The sequence below is a fragment of the Mesoplodon mirus genome (genome assembly GCF_964341445.2).
Source record: "Mesoplodon mirus genome assembly, chromosome: 3".
Lineage (NCBI taxonomy): Eukaryota > Metazoa > Chordata > Mammalia > Artiodactyla > Ziphiidae > Mesoplodon > Mesoplodon mirus.
The window spans coordinates 45,293,789-45,317,724 of NC_138978.1; the positions used below are offsets into that span (position 1 = coordinate 45,293,789).

The 23,936-nt window shown below is 35.0% G+C and overlaps 1 protein-coding gene across 1 annotated transcript in view; it reads right to left on the reverse strand.

Moving 5' to 3' along the window:
- FAF1 (Fas associated factor 1) overlaps window positions 1–23,936 on the reverse strand; it is a 486,072-nt gene that overhangs the window by 182,344 nt on the left and 279,792 nt on the right. Inside the window, exon 8 of the mRNA XM_082614051.1 lies at window positions 13,293–13,379. Within this exon, the coding sequence (XP_082470177.1) occupies window positions 13,293–13,379 (87 nt within the window). The remainder of the gene's footprint in view (window positions 1–13,292; window positions 13,380–23,936) is intronic.

Consider the following 23,936-nt stretch of genomic DNA (forward strand, 5'->3'; position numbering starts at 1 on the left):
AATCAACTATATTCCAATAAAAAATTTAAAAATAAAATAAAATCACTTTCCGTTAAAAAAAAAAAGTTTTCAGTGTACAGATTTTACACATATTTTGTTAGATTTATCCTTAAATATTTCATGTTTTTGGATGGAATCATGAATGGTACAATTTTTAAACATTCCATTTTCAAATGTTCTTTGGTGCTATATAGTAACACCCCCCCCCCTTTTTTTGTATGGCTATCTTGTAACCTGTGACCTTGGTAACTTCACTTGTCACTTTTAGTAGCTTTTTGTTGATTACATTGGATATCCAAAGAAACAAACTACTAAACATTTTTTATAAAAATAAAGGTAACTTATGTAAATTATCAAAATTATAAAATATGTAATTTAATTTTGTTTTGGTCAGAGAGAATACTCTTCATTTCAATCCTCTTAAAATTCACTGAGACTTTATGGTCCGGGCTATGGTCTATCTTGGGGAATGTACCATATGCACTTGAACAGAATGCGTATTCTGCCATTGTTAATGAAGTGTCTATAAACTTCAAATAGGTCAAGTTGGTTAAGAGTGTTGCTCACATCTATATACTTATCTGTCATTTTCCTGTAAATTGCTGAGACAGAAATGTGAAACCTCTATAATTGTGGATTTGTTTATTCTTTTGGTCCTGTCAGGTTTACTTCACATATTTTGAAACTGTTATTAGGTATATACACATTTAAGATTGTTATGTCTTCTTGACGAGCTGTCCTAAAATTCTTTTTTTATAATTTAATTAATTAATTAATTAATTAATTTTGGTTGTGTTGGGTCTTCGTTGCTGCGTGCGGGTTTTCTCTAGTTGCAGTGAGCGGACGCTACTCTTCCTTGTGGTGCATGGGCTTCGCACTGCGGTGGCTTCTCTTGTGGTGCATGGGCTCTAGGCGCGCGGGTTTCAGGAGTTGTGGCATGTGGACTCAGTAGTTGTGGCTTGCAGGCTCTAGAGCACAGGCTCAGTAGTTGTGGCACAAGGGCTTAGTTGCTTTGCAGCATGTGGGATCTTCCTGAACTAGGGCTTGAACCCGTGTCCGCTGCATTGGCAGGTGGATTCTTAACCACTGCACCACCAGGGAAGCCCCTCTCCTAAATTTAATTGTCATGAAATGTTTCTCTTTAGTCCTGGTAATATTCCTTGTTCTGTATTTTGTCTGATGTTAATATAGTTGTTAGAGCTTTCTTACATTTAGTGTTTACCTGGTAAATTTTTCCCACTCATTATGTCTAACTTACTATTGTCATTAAATTTAAAGTATATTTCTTATAGGCAGCATATAATTGAGTCCTGCTGTTTAAAACTCATTTTGATAGTCTCTGCCCTTTAATGTGTAGACCATTTATATTTACTGTAATTATCAAAATGGTTGGATTTAAACCTACCACCTTGCTATTTGTTTTGTACATATTTCACCTTTTCTTTGCTCCTTTTTTCCCTGCCTGATTTTTGAATGTTTTTTTAGTATTCCATTACATCTCTTTTAATGGCTTATTATCTATACATTTTTGCCTGGTTTTTTTTAGTGGTTTCTCTAAGGTTTACAGTTTACATTTTTAATATAATAGACTACCTTAAATTAATATTATACCATTTCAGGTATAGGATAAGAACCCTACAACCATAAAATTCCATTCTGTCTTTTGTGCTATTGTCATGTATTTTACTTCTATATATGTTCAAAACTCCAGATTACTTGTTATTTTATGTTTCAACAGCTATCTTGTATAGAAATTAAAAACATAAGGAAAAATGTCTTTTATATTTAACCACATTTTTACCATAACTGGCACTCTTCATTCTTCTGTATAGAGCCAAGTTTATTCTGATATCATCTTCCCTTTGCCTAAAGAACATCAATATTTCTTGTAGTGCATATTTGCTGGGCCCAAATTCTCTCAGTTTTTGTTTGTCTGAGAAAGTCTTTATTTTTCCTTCAGTCTTGAAAGATTATTTTCACCTGATATAGAAGTCTAAGTTGTCAGTTTTAAAACACTTTCAGTAGTTTTAAAATGTCATTCCACTGTTTTTTTGGCTTGCATTATTTCTGATGAGAAATCTAAAGAGTTTATGTTACTTCCCTTGTGTAATGTATATTTTTTTACACTCTCTGCTTTGAAATTTTTCTTTTTATCACTTGTTTTCAGCAATTATGATACTCCTTAGTGTGGAATTTTTCTTTGTGCTTCCCCTTCATGGCATTCATTGAGCTTCCTGGATCTATAAGTTTTATAGTTTTCATCATATATGGACAAATTTCAGAAATCATTTTTTCAATTTTTTTGGTCTTTCTTTGACCTCCTTCCCCCCATCCTTTCTCTCCTTCTAAGACTCCAATTGCATGTTAGATGGCTTGATTTTGTCCCAGAGGTCACAGATATTTTGTTAATTTGTTCTTTTTTTTTTCCTCTGTGCTTCAGTTTTGATAGTTTCTATTGCTATATCTTTAAGCTCATCGTTTTGTTTTTGGTTTTTTTTTGCAGTTTCTAATCTGTTGTTAAGCTCATCAGTAAAATTATCACTTCAGATATTATATTGTTTATCTATCTATCTTCTTTTATACATCCTACTCTCTCATTAAGTTCATGTTTTCCTTTAAATTCTTGAGTCTATTCATAGCATTTACAATAGCTGAAATCCTTATCTGTCAATTTCATTATTTATGTAACTTCTATGTCTATTTCTTTTGACTGATTTCTCTCCTGGTTAGGGGTTAGATTTCCCTGCTTGTTTGTATATAAAGTAACTTTTAACTGGATGCTGGATTCTGTTCTTAGAGGCGGTTACCTATTAATCAGCTTATTCCTTTGGAAAGTTGTTTTTAAGCTTGTGGAAGGGCAGTCCTAGAGTAGCCTTCACTCTAAGTCTTTTTTATCCACTCCACTAAGGTGTGACTCTCCTGTGGGTATCTCCTGAATGCTCCATGTATTCACTGAGGTGTCTCTACTATGGCTTGTGGGAACTCAAACTATTCCCAGTTCTGTGTGAGCTCTGAGAATTGTTTGCCTTACAGCTCCCAGTTAATTGTTCTTTTTCCTGGCAGTAGTTCTTTGCCCAATCTCCTGGAATTTCCTTTATGAATGCACAGATTGGTATTCAGATAAAGACCAGGAGAACCCTATATAGACTTCTGGAGCTTTTTCTCTGCTAGTACTCTGCCTTGCAAAGTCTAGCTGCCTTGACCTCCCTAAACTCTACTCTCTGTCTCTTCAAACACAATAAAATCACCAGATTGTTTTGGTTTCCTCTCCCTGTCCTGGGACCCAGAAACTGCCTCCAGGCAGGGCTCATTTGCTTCCTTCTTCACAGTCCTGAACTACCTGTTGTCTAATATCTGAAAACAGTTGTTTCACATATTTTATCCAGTCTTCTAGTTGTTTACAGAGGGAAGAAAATTCCCATAGCAGTTACCCCTTCATGGGCAGAAGCAATAGTCTTCACGTTTCGGATTTTAATAAACTGAAATCAAGATTAACAACATCAGATCTTAATGCTTGCAAATGTCCTGCTGAGGGCTCACTTTCACGTGTTCTCCCTCATATTTACTGAGTAAATATGTCCCTTGACTGCTTCATCCACCCTCTCGAACTTCTCATTCTCACTGTTCAGGGTATAGCCCATTTCAAAACTTTCCATTCCTTTTAAACTTAAACTTTCTTCTACTGCATTCAAAGCTGTTCTTTCTGTCTGTTTAGTCTTTGCCTGTGTTATTTGTAAAAGACTCTATATGTTGACAAGGGTAGTGAACCCTCTGAAGCTACTGAGTCTCACCACCGTTAGAAGCAACATTATCCATGACCTTGCCAAATAAAGAAAAAGCCAGTGAAAATGTCCAAAGATTGCCTGAATCTGTCTGACCTAGGACAGGCTAAGAAAGTAATTTAAATAGCATAAGATGACCCTGAAGCTACTCAAAGAATGCTTCTGATTCTGCATGTGTAGGTGATATAAAGAAGGTGCTTACTCAAGGGAAAAGGAGCCAATGTTTGTTGAATGCCTACTAAATGCCAGATATTACACCAGGGGTTAGCAAACTTTTTCTGTTAAGGGCCAAATAGTAGATATTTTAGGCTTTGTGGGCCATGTGGTTTTGTTGCAACTAAACATCCCTGCCATTACAGTTATAGTGTAAAAGCAGCTGTATACAATACATAAGCAGATGGTGTGACTGTGCTCCAATAAAACATTATTTACAACCGTCTTGGTGCTGAATTTTTGGATTTGACTCTAAAAGCAAAAATAAACATGTCGGACTATATCAAACTAAAAAGCTTCTGCATAACAAAGGAAACCATCAACAAAATGAAAAGGCAACCTACTGAATGAGAGAAAATATTTGCAAATCATATATCCTATAAGGACTTAACATCAAAAATATAGTAAGAACTCAAACAACTCAACAGCAAAAAAACAATCTGACTAAAATATGGGCAGAGGATCCAAATAGACATTTTTCTAAAGAAGACCTACAGATGGCCAACAGGCACATGAAAAGCTGTTCAACATCATTAATCATCAGGGAAATGCAATTCAAAACCACAATGAGATATCACCTTAGATCCTGTTACAATGGAGATTATCAAAAAGGCAAGAAATAACAAGTGTTGGTAAGGATGTGGAGAAAAGGGAACCCTTGTGCACTGTTGATGGGGATGTACATTGGTACAGCCACTACAGAAAACAGTATGGAGGTTCTGCAAAAAATTAAAAACAGAACTACCATATGATCCAGCTATTCCACATCTGGGTATTTATCCAAAGGAAACAAAAACACTATTCAAAAAAGACATAAGCACCCGTACATTCATTGCGGCATTATTTACAATAGCCAAAATATGGAAACAACCTAACTGCCCATAGATGGATGACTGGATAAAGAAGATGTGGGGTGTGTGTGTGTGTGTGTGTGTGTGTGTGTGTCTAATACTACTAAGCCATAAAAAAGAAGGAAATCTTGCCATTTGTGACAATAGGAATGGACCTTAAGGGTATCACGCTAAGTGAAATAAATCAGACAGAGAAAGACAAATACTGTATGATTTCAGTTATATGCGGAATCTAAAAAAGCAAGTGAACAAGCGAAACAAAATGCATAGTTACAGAGAACAGACTGGTGGTTACCTGAGGAAAAGGAGTTTGGAGGGTGGGTGAAATGGGTGAAGGGGGTCAACTGTATGATAATGGATGGTAACTAGACTTATTGTGGTGATCACTTTGCACTGTATACAAATATCAAATCATTATGTTGTACACCTGAACTAATATAATGTTATATACAGATTTTATCTCTATTAAAAAAATTTTTACAGGACTTCCCTGATGGTCCAGTGGTTAAGAATCTGCCTTCCAATGCAGGGGATGTGAGTTCAAGCTCTGCTCAGGGAACTAAGATCCCACATGCCGCGGGGCAACTAAGCCTGCACACTCTAGAGCCCGCGCATCACAACTATAGAGCCCGCACGCCACAACTACTGAGCCCGCGCACTCTGGAGTCCAAGCGCCACAACTAGAGATCCTGGGTGCTGCATCTACTGAGCCTGCACGCCACAACTAGAGAGAAGCCCACGTGCTGCAACGAAGAGCCTGCGTACTGCAACTAAAGACCCAATGTGGACAAATAAATAAATAATAAATAAAAAAAATATTTTAAAAAATATTTAGGGCTTCCCTGGTGGCGCAGTGGTTGAGAGTCCGCCTGCCGATGCAGGAGACACGGGTTCGTGGCCCGGTCTGGGAAAATCCCACATGCCGCGGAGCGGCTGGGCCCGTGAGCCATGGCCGTTGGGCCTGCGTGTCCGGAGCCTGTGCTCCGCAACGGGAGAGGCCACAACAGTGAGAGGCCCACATACCGCAAAAAAAAAAAAAATTTACAAAAACAGATGGAGTAGGGTTTGGGATGAATTGCCAAACCCTGCACTATGTTATGTGCTTTACATATTAGGTAAAACCATGTGGAAATGCTAATATTCAACCATTTTATCCTTTAAAAATAGAAATTTCATATGGTTCAAGCTATTATGTTAATTCATTTAATCTTCAAAATAGACTTTCAAGTGTATTAACATCATCTTCATTTTGCAGATGAGGAAAATGAAATTCATATGATAAGTAACTTATCCAAATGAGAGCAATACTGGGATTTGATGAACTTGGATTGTCTGCTTGCTTGTTTCTCTCACACACACACACACAATTAAACATATGCTGATACAAATTCGCTCAGTGTAGTGGCTCCCCCACTCCTAAATTTGTTATTCTACTTACCAATAAAGAAATGTCGAGTTTTGATAATTTTTATTAGAAAGAAAATAAACCTGATTCTCACACGAGTCACTTTCTTCTTTATCAAGTCACTATAATCATACCAATTCATCAGTTGTTTATTGTCATAGATGTCAACTTAATGGAGCTCTGAACAGCTCAGATGAGCGAATGTATAAAACACTATGTTTAAAAAATATATACTACATTTGATCCTGCAGAGCATACAAAAACGAGGAAGAGACTTCTTACTCCCAATATTTAGAATTTACAAAAGGGAGGAACACATGTATACAAATTAAAATATAATTAGGTTTGTTTAATTTGTTTAACTTAAGGGACATTTGGTTCCTTTCTCTGGGAAGCCATTTTTTCTCCAGCCCATCTGTTAGAGAAATTGGTTGTTTCCTCTTCTATGATCCCACTGCATTTACATGAACTTCAATTGCCACTGTTTATATATCTGTCTCACACTATACTTTGCAAAAAACCTGAGGAATAGGACCCTATGCTTGCAACTTTAAGGGCCAGTGTGGTTACTGGCCTATAAGAGTTGTTACACAAATGTCAAGTGAATGAATAGATGGATGAAAGAAAGAGTAATAGCCAAAGGTCAGCCATATATTAGACATTACCTAGTACAGACTACTTCAATCTTCAAAATAAATGTAGGAGTAACTATATTTGTAACTACTGACTTAGTTTTCACGAAACTCTGGGAGTATTATTTGTGTTTTATGGTTATAGAGACTGAGACCCAAAGGGTTTAATCAAGTTATTTGTGGTTAGTCAGGTAAGTAATGGAGCCAGGTGAGAGGAATAAGGAAGGAAAGAACAAAAATAAGGGAAAATAAAAATAATTTAAATAGAAAAACAAATAGAAACTAATTTCTAAGATGGTTGAAGAAGGTGGCATGGGAAGAGGGATATAGGCTAAGTTTCTTAAGGAAAGGTCTTGAAGAAAAGAAATAATTGTTATAGGTATTCTAGGTAGAAGGAACAGTATGATTAAATAACAGAGTGGAGCACTAAATATGTCTGAAGAACAGCAAAAGGAATATTTAGCTAAAGTGGAGATACATGTGGTATCATACTCAATCATTTATTCAAGAAATATTTATTGAGCAATTACTCTGGGCCTGTATGGGAAAATAAACCTAGAAGGGAAGTTTCAGACTACAGAATGAAGGTTTTAAATGACAGCATAAAAATCTATACAGACATAAGCACGTATTGGGTTGCCATTGAAGATAAGTAAGGCTGAATGTGACTTGTTCTGTGCTTCAGAAATATTAACCCTGCAGCAATGGATGAAATGACTATAGTAGAGGTTATGAGTTTACTTAGTTGGTAGGTAACTATAGCTTGGTAGGTATGTGGTAACAGGGAGAGTCTGTACTGGGACAGCAGCTCCTATAAAGTGGAGGCTGGGGATCTAGTATCAGGGGAATGTTTATAATTCGACACCTGCCAAACACAAATCATCAGGGAGAAGTTACAGGAGAAAATGGTCTCCATCAGAAGGATCAAAGTAGATGACATTCCCTCATTCATGAATTCTTTTTAATTAAAAAAAAGGAGTAAGTCATGTGTATGATTTTTTATTTCATAGAAAAGCCACTGTATAATGATTCTGTTTATAAATGATCATATTTTCAATGTGAAAATATTTAGTATTTAGTAAGTAGCTTTCTGACTCCTAACACATGTCTAAAGATATCTGGTCCTAAAATCCCTAATTTCTCAAATTCTGAATGAACATTCCTTAGCCAATGATGGAACCACAGAAGACCATTAGTAATCCCAAAAGAAAAAAAGGGGGTGGGGCACAACAAAAAAGTATTAAAAACTGAAGGATTTTTCTTCCATTGTATAAGTATTATTAAAACCTCGAGTTTTAAAAACTACATATATTCAAATTGTCTGCATTATAATAAGGTGCCTTGACATAATTCACAGTGTTAAAATTATTTCTACTCTCTGGAAACCAAGAGCGTCCTTGTTAAAGTGTAAAAAGATTTCATCTACTCGCAACTCCCTGTTCTCACAGCTGAACTGTCACAGCATGAAAACATTCCCCTATTGGTGAAGCTTTAGATACCTATTTCCCTGGTCAAAGAGTGCAAAAGGAACTGAAAGTTATTGACAATTCATACACTATCCCATATCCTATTAGAGTACAACTACAAGCAAAGAAAATATTTTAACTCTGAAGACAGATCGGGCAACAATGTTTTAAATGATTGTTAACTTCACTGAGTAGTACTGAAAATGTCAAGATTGTAGTCTATCAGGTCTGAAGGAGACTCAAGATTATACAAGAATCTACTTATAAGAAGTCTATTTCTTTGTCCTGTTTGCTAAGTAAAAGGTTAACGAGAAGTACATTGAAGAAAACACCTTCTGTGTTACTGCAAAGTATTTCTCATGCAACATAAAAACGTAAATGAAAAAGTATTTTAATCTAGTTCTTCACTAACTTCCTTTAAAAAACAGCTTTATTGATGTATAATTTACATGCCATAAAATTTACTCTTTTTTGTGTGTATTCAATTCAATGATTTTTAGCAAATTTACAGAGTTGTGCAACCATCACCACAATCTAATTTTAGAACATTTCCACCATCCTAAACTATTAACTTTTTTTTTTTTTTTGCTTGCTCTTCTTATTTTTTAACATCTTTATTGGAATATAATTGCTTTACAATGTTGGGTTAGTTTCTGCTGTATAACAAAGTGAATCAGCTGTATGTATACCTATATCCCCATATCCCCTCCCTCTTGTGTCTCCCTCTCACCCTCCCTATCCCACCCCTCTAGGTGGTCACAGAGCATCGAGCTGATCTCCTTGTGCTATGGCTGCTTCCCACGAGCTATCTATTTTACATTTGGTAATGTATATATGTCAATGCCACTCTCTCACTTCGTCCCAGCTTACCCTTCCCCCCACCCCCGTGTCCTCAAGTCCATTCTCTACATCTGCATCTTTATTCCTGTACTGCCCCTAGGTTCTTCAGAACCTTTTTTTTTTTAATTAGATTGCATATATATGTGTTAGCATACGGTATTTGTTTTTCTCTTTCTGACTTACTTCACTCTGTATGACAGACTCTAGGTCCATCCACCTCACTACAAATAACTCAGTTTTGTTTCTTTTTATGGCTGAGTAATATTCCATTGTATATATGTGCCACGTCTTCATCCATTCATCTGTCGATGGACACTTAGGTTGCTTCCACGTCCTGGCTATTGTAAATAGTGCTGCAATGAACATTGTGGTACATGACTCTTTTTGAATTATGGTTTTCTCAGGGTATATGCCCAGTAGTGGGATTGCTGGGTCGTATGGTAGTTCTATTTTTAGTTTTTCAAGGAACCTCCATACTGTTCTCCACAGTGGCTGTATCAATTTACATTCCCACCAACAGTACAAGAGGGTTCCCTTTTCTTCACACCCTCTCCAGCATTCAATGCTTGCAGATTTTTTGATGATGGCAATTCTGACCGGTGTGAGGTGATACCTCCTTGTAGTTTTGATTTGCATTTCTCTAACGATTAGTGATGTTGAGCATCCTTTCATGTGTCTGTTGGCAATCTGTACAACCTCTTTGGAGAAATGCCTATTTAGGTCTTCTGCCCATTTTTGGATTAGGTTGTTTGTTTTTTTGATATTGAGCTGCATGAGCTGCTTGTATATTTTGGAGATTAATCCTTCGTCAGTTGCTTCGTTTGCAAATATTCTCCCATTCTGAGGGCTGTCTTTTCGTCTTGTTTATGGTTTCCTTTGCTGTGCAAAAGCTTTTAAGTTTCATTAGGTCCCATTTGTTTATGTTTGTTTTTATTTCCATTTCTCTAGGAGGTGGGTCAAAAAGGATCTTGCTATGATTTATGTCAGAGTGTTCTGCGTATGTTTTCCTCTAAGAGTTTTATAGTGTCTGGCCTTACATTTAGGTCTTTAATTCAACTTGAGTTTATTTTTGTGTATGGTGTTAGGCAATGTTCTAATTTCATTCTTTTACATGTAGCTGTCCAGTTTTCCCAGCACCACTTATTGTAACTTCTTGATCTAAGATATTTCTATCAATTCATGGAAGCCACTGGTATCTAAAGCTACTATATATTCAAAGCCACACAAATTTCTGCAACTGAGCAGGAAAAGTACAAACTAACCTCACTTTTAATGACCTTTATAACCAATCCTCTATGCTGGCACTGGGAAGAAAATGTTCAGGTGCTTTCTCTGAAAGTTAAACCATCCTAAATATTCAGTTATGGCACATAGTCTTGGAAAGAAATTAATTATATTTTTGTTGGTAACACATTGCAGGCTGTTTACACAGCTGACATTTCTCAGCTGTACCCAATTCATACCCTAAGCTGTGAGGATGATCTTATTTTGTAGCAGATGCCTCCACTTGAGTGATTTAAATAAGTATAAAAACACCATCATTGCCTGCAACAATATAGATTACAAGCACCAGCTTTATGAGTTTTTATAGTCCTAATGAAAGAAAGGTTTCATGACATTTCTTTAGGTAGAAACTCCTTAAAAGACTACAGTTATAAGCAATTTTTGCCAAAACGCAAGCACTGGAGTTAGTGGAGCTGCTATGGCACTGATTAAAAGCAGCTTGGCCCTAAACATCTTTGTTGTATCAATCATGAAGCTCAAGGCAACATCCTGCCAATGTGGCAACATATGCTCTGGGGAGGTATAGGCAGGCATCACTTGACAGGTTCTGGGACAAGGTGGAAATATGAAAAATGAGGCAGTAAGAATCAAGCTTCTTAATGGAGATTTCCTCTTGTGTCTGCTGTGACTTATAGTACCAGGTAGAGCCACAGACTTCAATATGGTAAGTTTTAGATGCTTTCCATATTTTCCCATGGTAATGGAATTGCATAGAACTCTTTGGTAAAAAATTAAATAAAGATCATTAAAATGTGAGATCATTAAACTGTGAGACAGTGCCAACTCAAGTCAAAGCTTTACAACTAAAATGTATAAGGTACTATGTTACAGAAGAATTTATTGTATTTCACTGATTTTGCCTATCCCTCTTGGAACTTGCTTCTGATAAGCCTATTTCAGCCTGGTTTCTACAGGTGTGGAGCCCAAGAGCAGCTGCCATTTCCAACCCTATTAAGACCCACATCTCTGGACCTTATTACCTTAAACCAGACAATTATTTTTGCTTCAAACTTTTTATTACAGAAAATTTGAAACATACATAAAACTTGAGAGAACAGTATAAAAAAATCAAATATACACATTACTCACCTTCAATAATGATCAATAGACAGCTAATTTGGATTTATCTATATCCCCACTCACTCCCCCAACCCCAGAGGTTATTTTGAAGCAAATCTCAGGTACCATTTCATTTACATAAACCAGCCAATTGCTGCCTGCGATCTCTTTCTGAGTTATGTTAATTTTAATTATAATACTGACTCTCATTTACTGAGTGTCTACTAGGAGGAAAGTACTGTATATATATATTATCGCTAATCCTCATTACAATTCTTCAGATCAGTGAGGTAACTGAAACTCAGAGAATTTAAGTGACATGCTCAATCTTAATTATTTTCTTCTATTAAAGTTATTATTTATTGTAGCAGGTTATTAGACAATGCTAAGAACATTTCTGGTTTCCTCAGTCTTCTCAGGTAAACAGAAAGCTATCATTTATGTACGTTACTCTCTTAATTTTATAAAAATAAATGTATCACATCTTCTATCAGTCTAATGGCGAAAAAACAAACTAAAAACAACAACCACATCCTTACTACTTAGCCATGGACAACCAACCAGTAACTCTAATGATATACTATAATGTCAGTATTAAAATCAGTTGTTTATAAATAAATGTAACTGCCTATACACAAATAATTTTTTTCTGAAGGGTTCATTTAAAAAACAAATTTTACTATCTTCTGATTATTTTCAAAGTTGCATAATCCATAAAACATTTTCCAAAGGCACAGTGTTTAGATTGTGGAATAATTAGACTCAAGTGGCATCTACATAAACAGATAGTTCAACAATGTTTCTGTCTTCCACAAAGAATTCCTTTAGATTAAAGTATATGATGGTAGTGCTAAGAGAGGAGTAGTAATTATTATCCAGATAGAAATGTAATATTTACTAGAAAATAAGGAAAGGTAATTAAACTCTTAGCCATAATCATTATTGGGTATTTATTGTTAGAAGATGTTTACAAAGTCTTAACATCTTTTTAGCCCTATTTACTTTAAAAATAAGACTTACTTCAAAATTCTTGAAACATTCTAATTTTTTACTTTAAAAGAAAAATGGGTATCTGGTTAGAACAACCAAGATTATGATAAAAGTAGCCAAAATGGCCTCCTCAGATGATAAAATTCACTCTCTTGGAAAATAATAATCACTGGAAACAGGACGGAGATAGGAAACATTTCCAAATTTACAACAGGAAATTTATTACAAGTAGACGTAATAATAGTTAAAAATTACAGACTAGGTCTTTTCTTCCAGTTTTTTATGGTAGTGAAAATTATGAGTGTGTTTAAGAATAGAGTGCTATTAATATTAACTATAAAAAGTAACTTTTTAAAGTACAGGTCTAACTACAAGAGATGCAGTTTTAAAATTAAATAAAATGATTAGATTGATTTTGAAGTATCTGTAATTTAGGGAAAAATTTTTGTGTTTGGGACATTTCATCAGTAATATCTGAATATCTGCATTTTTTTAATCAAGGAAAAATTTAAGTCAAATCAAGCAGCATCAAGTTCCTGATACTGATGTTGTAACATTACCAAGAGAATGCTGATATACTTGGCTTATGACACCAGTTCTGCAAGTGAACTCAAATTATTACAATTCGTCTTATCCTCAACATTATTTGATTTATAAAATTCTTCCAATGGATTCAAAGCATTTGATTCTGCTTAATATCACTGCCAATTAGACTGAAAGTGGCAAAAGAGAGAGGAGGATATAAAACTGCCAACTCAACTGTCACTTACAGAGTCATCTGTGGCAGAAGTTGGCCAGCCCTCCCACAACTGATGGCGAACAGGGATACTCGTAAGGTCATACACATTTCTCTTTACCTATAAAAAGAAAGAGAACAATTAAAATAGGGTTTCCACGTGACTTATGTTAGTTGCCAGTCAATTTATGTGATACACTGTGTTTCCTCTGTTTTCGAGATTCAAAACAAGAATTTGAAACTAGAAAAACACAAATCATAAAAATTTTATTAAAAAATCTAAACCAAATTTAAACCAAGGTTAGATGAAATAATAGTTTAAGCCACAACCCCCCACCCCACCCCGCTGATTATTTTTATGTTCCTGGATGGCTTCAAGTTTCTTTTCAGTCAAGAAACTTCAGGTACACAGTTCACGTAGGACAGACTACATGACCTAATTTATAATTATACATTTTTATAATCTATTTAATTTTAACAATGACTCAAGATATGCAATGGTTCAAATAAAAGATACGTTTCTAGTTTCTAAGTGGGACAGAAAAGGGTGTTAGTTTTTTTTTCAGTTTTTTTTCCAAGGGGGTGGAAGGAAAAACCTGAAGTTTCCTTCATTGTTTTATGTACGTTTCAAGGATATAACAACTTATTAATAAAGCAGCACAGGGTTATTTCTTTCAAATCATTCCAAATTAGAAACTATTTCAACAGAATATTTATTAGCTGAGAGCCATCCATTAATATGCTATTTAGGCCTTTCCCCAAAAGAAAGTATAGTAATGATAGTTTTTATTTTAAATACTGGTAAAGTTAAAAAACTGTTTCTCTCAAAAGTAACATTATACCTTTTAACTTTGTTTGTTTGTTTATTTTTGGCCACACCCACGTGGCTGGTGGGATCTTAGTTCCCCAACCAGGGATCGAGCCTGCGCCCACAGCAATGAAAGTGCAGTCTTAACCACTGGACTGCCAGGGAATTCCAAATACCTTTTAACTTTAAAAGGAGAAGAGGTAAGTAATTTATCAGAATAAAGTGTTGGAAGGTTAAACTCTTTTACCCAGTAATTATCATATCTTTCTTTAGTTTTTTTTCTAAATAGATTACAAAAATTCTCTTTCATTCCATATTTACGAATAAAATAAATTATCAAATTGTAAGAATGAAGAGATCATCCACCTTAGCTAACTCTTCAGGTTAGTTCTGGGGTTACCCTGCTGTAACAATGAAGCTAATTTTGAAATGCTGCACATAATAAGTTCTATAATGACTTCAATGTGGAAAACAAGCAGCATTCATTCATGTTTTTAAAATGCAGAAGCCTGAAGTATCATGCTGTCCAATTACAGCATTTTGTATCACATTACTGTTTGCTATACATAAACACATCTAAGTTACCTTTCCAGTGAAAGAGAGAAATATATTCACTGGGGAAAGAAAGAAACAAAACAAAACCCAGAACTTAATCTATTTTTATCTCTAATGTACACCTGTGAAAAAAGACTTAGTAAATGAGAACTGAGGCGTTTGGGGGCATGGCTTGATCCCCACTCAATTCAAACACACAGCTTTTTTTCACAGATTCTTAGCAATGGCCAGTCTACCATGCAGTATTTTGTTTATGGTCAGTCACATCAAGTTTGGAAATTTTCATTAGTCATTATCAACCCAACAATTTAACCAAATGCAATCTAACCTCTTACCACTTCCACTAGCTAGGACTATTCTGTCACTCTTAAACATTGGTGCTCTTGGGGGAAAGGTCACGAAATATTATTACTATTGTTTATTAATAAAAGAAAGTGAGAGGACAGAAGAAGGGAGTATGAGGAAATTTTAGGCCTCAAGGCAAAAAATTCCTTTCTTAAAGTTAGTTTTAATTATGTTGTCTAGATAAGCCAAGGGTCAGCAGCTATTTTGAAGGTGGAGGGGAAGGCAGGACAAATATTTACATCTGTTGGAAAGGTGGCAAGGCTACCCTTGCACTGGAGAATATACACAAATACTATGAGTTGAGTATATAAACAAATAACTCTGGAGTGGGATTCTTTAAATTCCACCTTAATTCCCAAACACAACAACACGGTATTATGAAATAAACAGTATTTTTCTTCTTTCATTAACTCATCTGTAACTGCGCTGAATGAATAACATTCCTTTGCTATTCTAAGCCTGAAAAGCATGTTCTGGCTATAGTGTTATGTTGGTATAAAGCACAACGCCAGACTGATGTGCTGAACAAAAGTGATCAAAGTTAGAGTAATGTTAGCCATTGCACAAGTATTTGGCTTCATTGTTCTCCCCAGAATGACATCTGTTAAGCAACTTGTCATAGAATAAACTGGTTAATGCAGAAAGAACTTGGCTGAGAGGGTACAACGTAAACCATATTTGGCTAATGTTTGATTGTTCCAATGGAAAAGCTAAATTCACAGCGTTTCTGAAAGTAAGCCAAAAGAACCTTGCGTTAAACCATAATCACTAAACAACAACATAAGTGAAAACAAGTTAGTTTTTCAAAAATAATTCCATGTTTATCAGTGCTGAAACCATAGGCAGATTTTACCATTATATGGAAGAAAGACAAGTGATAAGACAGCAAAAGTACATAATGAATGATGGTCTTATTAATAGGGATTAAAAAATTCTACTGTCTTTATTGATGGTCTTATTTAATTAAAATTTTAAGTGACAATTCTGTAGGGAAGAAAAAAATCAGAAATGTACACAAAGCAAAAGTAAAAATGATTCTTTTAAAAAATTAGTATTCTAGGAAAGCTGAATGACAAAATATAGCTAAGTATAAAATGATGCAGATGAATTTATGGTCCTCATGAATCAAATGAAGGACACAGTTTTCTCAGAGAGAGAAGGATGGAGGAACAGAGGAGGGAGAGAGGAAGGACTAAAGGGAAGGGGAGAAAAGGGGGGCCAGGCGAGGGGGAAGGTTGAGAGACTGATTGATTTGAGAGATTTAAGAGCACTTGAGAGAGGCAGAAAGAACACACATACAGGCTAGGATGCTGTAGCTGGCATGCCCAGCTGCAATTACTGTGCTACTTCTGATGGAGTTTCATCTTTAGAGATTTGTGTTAAATTCCAGTTAAGGACAAGTGGCACTTCACAGGGTAACATTTCCTAAGGGCCTTTTTGTCTTACATACTTTCTTTGATCAGCATTGGCTCAAGATTATGCTGAATCTTCATAATCTTTTCAATTCTTGTTATGCATTAAGCTCTAAATCTATGAGATTTTAGGCTGCTAAACTATGCAAATGTTTCAATTAGTTCTGAAAAAATTTAATAAATGCTTTGATTACCAGCTGAACATTAAAATTATGTTACAAACTATACTGTATTTGGATTAACTGTTCTAGATTGACAATAGATTTTCCAGAGCTTATTTTCCAGATTTTCTAAAAGGACAGTTTCACTTCTCCCCCATTGCTTCATATGAGACAGTTGTTTGTGACTAAGAAAAAAATATTTGAATCAGATTACCTTGAAATAGTACAGAATTAATGCAGTATTGATTTATTTCCTTATATTTGTTTTCATTGTTAATAAAACAATGTAAGCAATGATCTCCACTTCAAACTTCATATTTCCTCATTGTGGAAATTTCAATGTTAAACACAGCACTGGGAAAAAGATCATTTTTTTATGACCTGCTCAAAATAAAATTATACAAGACATTCATCTCCCACAAAATTTTGAGTTCCATAAATTTTCAAATAGTTTTATATTTCAGTTAAATTTTATCAGAATTTCTTAGAAAAAACATTCTTAGGAAGTTACTCTGCTAAAGGCCGAATTTTGAGGCTCAGATTAGCCTTAAATGAGCTGTCTGTAGCTATTCAAACTGAAAAATATAAAACTTGGTAGATAACTTTGTCAGCTATATTTTATAGCTAAATGTGAGCTAAATGTTGGTCACACTACTGAAAAACATTTTAGGGAATTTTAAATTTCATTCAGGTATTATCCAAGTGAAAGCAGATTCTGATTATAGAAAAGCCACAAAGTTTGAGGTATTGTGGCATAATGAGAGGCAGAGAACTAGATTTCTAGTCCTAATTCTGCTGTTACTGTGGTGCAAGTTGGTGGAAACTGAGACCTAGTTTATTCAATATTCGAAAAGAATAAAACAAGATCACTACTGATTTTCAAAGCTCTAAAGTTCTATGATTTTTTGAAAATACTGGAGTTAATCCCAGATACAGGAAAAGAAGAGCTAAATATATTTAAGATAAACAAATAAAGAGGGAAAGTTTAAAACCATAAGACTAGAAAATGAAAGAAAAATAGTAAAGAGTGATTAATATAACACATCAAAAAGGAAAATTGCAAATAATTTCAGTTAAGAAATACAGATATAATAAACATTTTAAGTGAATTTTTTTCTTGGATAAAGAAAAGTCTTAGTTTTTGCTTTTAATTACACTGAAAAGTCTAGATTATTTTTTTTTTTTAAGAAAAGACTAAATAATACTCTTCTCCCAGGAGATCTCATTTAAAAATAAAACCTATCATACTGGTTTTCCAAATAACTATTTCATCAACCAAACAGGTTATGGTTTTGCCAGAATACTACAAGCTAAGTGATACAGTTGTAAAGTTCTATTAATTTATTTCAACATCTTTAAAATTTTGAAATCTGGCCTATGACTTTTCACATATCAAATATTTTAATATGGCAAAAAATAGAAACCAAATATTTCATTGCCGTGGGCTTAGAACAGTTATCAATTTGTTAGCACTCTAGTTTCTAGATTTTCTGAATTAAGAATACGATGACAGATTACAACCCTTACGAAAAAGCACGCTGAAACTACATATATGTATCTCATTTTCTTATCAGTCTTAGAAGAAAGAGGCCTTTGGTCATATTAGAACGCGAGCTTATCCAAATTTTAGAGTATCAAAATTTGAACTCCAAGTAATTCACACCATCAAATGATGCTCCAGTTAAGAGTTTGCTAAATAATAACTGCACTGAATAAATAAGTATTTGTGTGTGTGTGTGTGTTTTAAATAAGACATACAGACTAGGCTTAGTTCCAGTTTCTTAGCAATCACTGGTGCTCTGAAAGGCTTATAATAGTTAAGAAACCAATCACTTCTGATACAGACTGGGTTTGAACACATACTTCATATCTAAGGACTTTTTCTTTTTTTTTTAACATATTGTATACTCGTTGCAATTGCACATGGATTTGTTTTACTATGATGCAAGTTAAAACCCTCCTAAAAATCCTTCCTGAACAAAAACACTTGAAACCGGATGGTGCAAGGGGAATGAGAAGGTGGCATCAGTAATCAAATGTTAATTAGCAAGCTTTTTTTCCCCCTTTCCCTCAGGGCTGGCCTGTGTTGGAGAATTCAAATCAGAAATCAATGCTCCAAGTGTTTAACTATTACTTCTTCTCATTAACCATTTAAGAGACTCAGCAATTCTCTCCTCATAAAAACAGTAACTCGAGACATTTCTTTTTCTCAAATACCATCTTTCCAGAAAACAATGAGGATGTTGTTTGAAGAAAACTGTAAAATTGAAGTTGCTTTCAACCAGGCTTTAGGCTGCGTTCTGTTCTATTAAAGCATTTTTTGGCTCTAACTGAATTCTTCATTCCAACAACTGTAACTAAGTTTTGCTTTGTACCATACTTTAAAAACTTATTTCACCTCTTACTTGTCTGCAAAGAAATCTGACAACCGGCATCTTAAGAGATTACTGGGAATGATGACAATAAAGCTAAGCAAATACGGAAACTAGTTTGAATGCATATAGTTAGAAATGGATTTTAGCCATCTTGAAAAACTATCAAGGATAAAATTTGACACTTTCATTAGAAACATGGTTATATTCAGAATTTCCTATCCTAAAAGTTTGGTGTGGGTGAAAATGATATAAAAATTGCAATGTTAGATCATAAAGTAACTGAACTAATGGCCATAAATTTATTAAAATTAATTCATAGCTTTAGTTAAAGGTTAAGCCTGGATTTTAAAAGAGAACTCTTAAAGAGTGAAGAAAACGTTTATAAATGAGCAAGGTTGAGTATGTTTCACAAATGGGAACAATTATTTTTCTGCATCTGTGGTTCTCAAAGTGTGGTACCTGGACAAGCAGTATTAGTATCACCTGGGAACTATTAGAAATGAAAATTCAGGGGACCCGTCCCAGGCCTAGTGCACTGGAAATGCTGGGACCCCACAATATGTGTTCTAACAAGCTCTCTAGGTAATTCTTACCAAGCCAAAGTTTAAGAAGCATTGTGTGAGTTATAGGCTCTCCCAGATAGCCATGTCTTTCTAATTTACTGATTCAAAAGTTCTTTGAACTCTTGCCTAAGGTAGCTAGTCCTTTTGAGAATGAACATGATTAATAATGATTTGTTAGGGAAGTTCTAGAAGTGCTGTAATTTTTTCGATGATAAAGTAATTATTTTTAGTCTAAGAAAGTAATGAAAGATAGCACTACTTCACTACAGACTCCATAGCACTGAAATAATTGATAAATAGTAATCTTCATCATTGAAAATCTGTGTTAATCTTCAGTTTTTCTGCCTTAAGTTTAAGTGTGATTGCTTTCTGGCTATAATATATATTTGGTATTGCAGTAAAACTGCAAATCCACAATAAATGATCTATTGTCACACTAAATAAACTTGGAAGACACCTGTACCTATCAGCTGAATTCAGGAAATGTCCCTAAAGACCAGAGAACTGTTTGAAGCAAAGGAAAGACTAAACAGTTTTTGGTTTGTTTTTTTGGTCTCTCTCATAGGCTACCTGAAACAAGACCCAAAGGAAAAACAGTGGGAGGTTAACCTCATATCAATCAGTCAAGACCTTATCCTAGAAGGCAGTATTTCCTCTCTATACTTTATGGAAACAGTGTAAGAGCAAAGTTTTTCTAACAATGGCCTAATAGATACCATAGAAGAGAATGTTTTTTATTGTCCACAATGAATCAAACATCAGTCACTCATTAAATGCTCTTAAAACTTCCCCTTTTAGAATTAGGTAAATTAATTTATAAGTCCTTCCACAAAGGAGAACACTAATTAAGTCAAAAGTTGATCCTAGGGACTTCCCTGGTGGTACAGTGGTTAGGACTCTGTGCTCCCAATGCAGGGGGCCTGGGTTCAATCCCTGGTCAGGGAACCAGATCCTACAGGCATGCCACAACTAAGAGTCTGCATGCCACAACTAAGGAGCCCGTGAGCCACAACTAAGAAGCCCACGTGCCACAACTAAGGAGCTCGCCTGCTGCAACTAAGACCTGGAGCAACCAAATAAATAAATAAATAATTTTTAAAAAAGTAAATCCTAGAAATAACTGGAACAATTATAAGAACATTTTTTACGGAGTTTTACTTTAACCTTAAACCATTTTATAAAGTTCAATTTTATGTACAACTTTAAAAATTGGTCACATAAACCAAGAGATACTTGTATACCAGAAGTACTTTGATTTTTAAGTCTCAATTTTAGTAGACAAACCATTTGTTATAATGTCAGAAGCGGTATACAAGTTAATCTTAAGGACATAATAGTACATGTAAGCCAAATATTTAGCTACAAAGATATTCACTGCAGTCTTTTTATTATCTCTCTCTCTCTCTCACACACACACACACACAACTGGCACAAATTTAATATCCAGTAATAGGCTAAATCCAGTCTGCTGTCTGTTTCTGTAAATGAAGTTGTATTGGAACACCACTATCTCCATTTGTTTACATACTGTCTGTGGATGCTTTTGTACTACCATGAGGGCACACTTGAGTAGATGCAACAGAGATCACATGTCCTGCAATACCTAAAATATTTATCATCTAGCCCTTTGCAGAAAAAGTTTGCTGACCCCAATGGAGAAGAATATTTAATAACGTAAAAAGTTGTTAAATATTAAAGAAAAACAAGTTACAAAATTATGCCCATTTCTGTTTATTAAGTTATACATATGCATATATGTATGTACACTATATATATGCACAGAAAAAAGATATAGAACAAATGTTAAAATTTGTTCCCTCTGCATCATGGGATTATGACTCACTTTTATTTTCTGTGTATCTATCTTTTCTAAGTGTCTATTACTTCTGCTATAAGAAAATTAAAAAAAAAATTTGTTTTCATTCAAAGTAAAGACATGTACTTGGAGTCAGAACAACCTGGTGTTCACTTCAGCTGTGCCACTAACTATCTGAGTGACCCTGAGTAAAGGAAAGGGAAAGGAAAGAGAAAGGCAACTGAACATTTATTGAGCATCTTCTATACACCAGGAACTAGGTTTTATGTTAACATATCCTCACAGTAAACTTTTACATGTATTATTATCTTCGTTTTACAAATAAGGAAACTGAGGCTCAGAGACAATAAATAATTTGCCAAAGGTTACTCCAGTTAGTAAATGGTGAAATTTGGATTTAATTGAGTTCTACAAGACTCTAAAGTCTAGATTCTTTTATGACTATGACATATCTTCTCTGAGCCTGAATTTCCTCTTCTATAAAATAAAGGGTTATTATCTTAAAAATTTTTTTTCACCTGACACTTTTATAATTGTAACAGGTAAGAATTTTCCATAAGACTCATTACCCTTACTCTGAACGGTGATATTAACTGGTAACAAGTAAGAGTACGAGAGACCAACTATGGGAGAACCCTCTGTCAAGAGAGTAACTGAGCCTCTTCATACCTGTTGTGCTGTAACAGGCAATGAAGAGCAGTTACAGGCTGTCAGTTTTGTACTTTAAGTTAGAGGAAGGACAACTGCAAGAATAAATAGCAACTTGTTAGTGTTTCAATGACTGAATGCTGCCTTCACAGTAAGAGGGTTCCTGGTGTCACACACAGCTGGGAAAGAAATAGCAAGATAAAAATTTTTCAAGGAAAATAAATCAAGGTAAAAGGAGAAGAACAGTTAAAACAGTAAATAAACTTTAACGTGTGAGGGTTAGCAAAGGCTCTTCCTTGTATAAACTTTTGCCCAGTGCCGTCTGAGTCTCTACCCAACACTAATGATAAGAGTTTCGTCTGGAATAAAAATATAGGAAGACATTCACACTATGGGCCTGCTGCTTCTACTTTGCCAATATACAGTAAATCAATTTGCCCCATCTTGTTATTCCAGTTTTCCCTCTCTCAACGGTTGGGCACTGTTGCCAACCCCTCTTCTGTGCTTTTGATTTGAGCAAGTGAAACTCTGATCAGATATGTCTTATTTGAAACCTCTTTAAGTTCTAAAATAAAATTGCATCTATAAGGAAGACGATGTAGGGCAATGCCATTAATCTACTCCGCTAATTTGTTTTTCACAGAACTGTATTTTCTTTTAAATTTTACACACACACACACAGACAAATTAAACCACTTGCCTTGCAAATGTCATTCACTTAGTTAATGCCTAAGTCAGGATGATAATGCGGATTTTAAAAATTCTTAAGCCATTTCTTCTTTCCTCGTAAGAATTTTTTTCTTTCCCTTAAAGGACCACTGCTTCTATAGAAACTTCAAATTTTTTCAGATGCTGGCAGTCTTACTGTTTTTGGTGAAGACCCATATTTATATTTTGATGAAGACTGTGTGTATCCTTCCCCACTCTGGTAGCACCACAATGATGCTCAGACATAATGTTTATGTTTGCTTTGCTGCTGTCTGTTGCCCATCCAGGCTTTTGCCTTTCTCTGAGATGTTGAAAAAAGTGGTGGGAACCATCAGCAATGGAACCTCAGTCTATAATCAGGTCTCTAATAATTTTATCTTTTCTTGTTAACAAAAAAATGCAAAAAACAAAGACAACAAAGGGACTTAGTGTGGGGGTCTGCCATGAATACTAAAGTGCCTGGGGGTGTGGCTCATCAAGTGAAAATAAACCATTCAAGTCACCCACATCAAGGAGAAAGTTTGGGAACAACTAGGCCAGTGTTTGCATTTGGGGCCCTGGAGTCAGGAGAGTTACATTTCCCTTCCCTCTGCTTAACCAAGGCACCAAAGACAACCTACTTAACCTCTCCTTTTGGAAATATTAAGTAGTCTCCAAAGAAGAGCCCTGAGAGATATTTAAAAGTGTGTCTGGTCAGGTTTTCTGCTTTTAACTTGCTACTTTCCAAGATCAGCTTAATTTTAGCATTACTCTCTCTGAGATAAATGTGGGTGGAAGGGCAGAAAGGATATCTTAAGAAAAGTAGCTGCCTTCGGCAAGAGCAAAGTTATAATAAGAGGATAACCACCAAAATTACATACCTAGTTAATTTTAGGTGAAGGAGGTAGAGTTGGAGACTGGTTCCAAATGACAAGTTAATTAAACCTTTCAAAGTGAATTGACACCATGAACGAAAGTCTAATACTGTACACTAAACCCTAACTAAGGACTGATGATGCCAGTGCTCAGAAGCTCCACACAACTGGCTTTTAATTGAGGCAGTTAAAATCGCACCCCAAAGGTTTTACTGTTAGGACTGGCTCTGAAATGAAAATACAGCTGGTTTATAAAGAAAATAACAGGAATACCTTAGTATCACCTCTTAATGTATTATTAAGATCAGAAAAAATTTTAATCACATGATTTATCAAATAAGCAGGCATTCTAAATAAACAGCCTGAAGTCTCCTGTTAAAAAAAATTACTCCTATTTATTCATTAACAAAGCTATTCCTTAGCTCATCCCTGC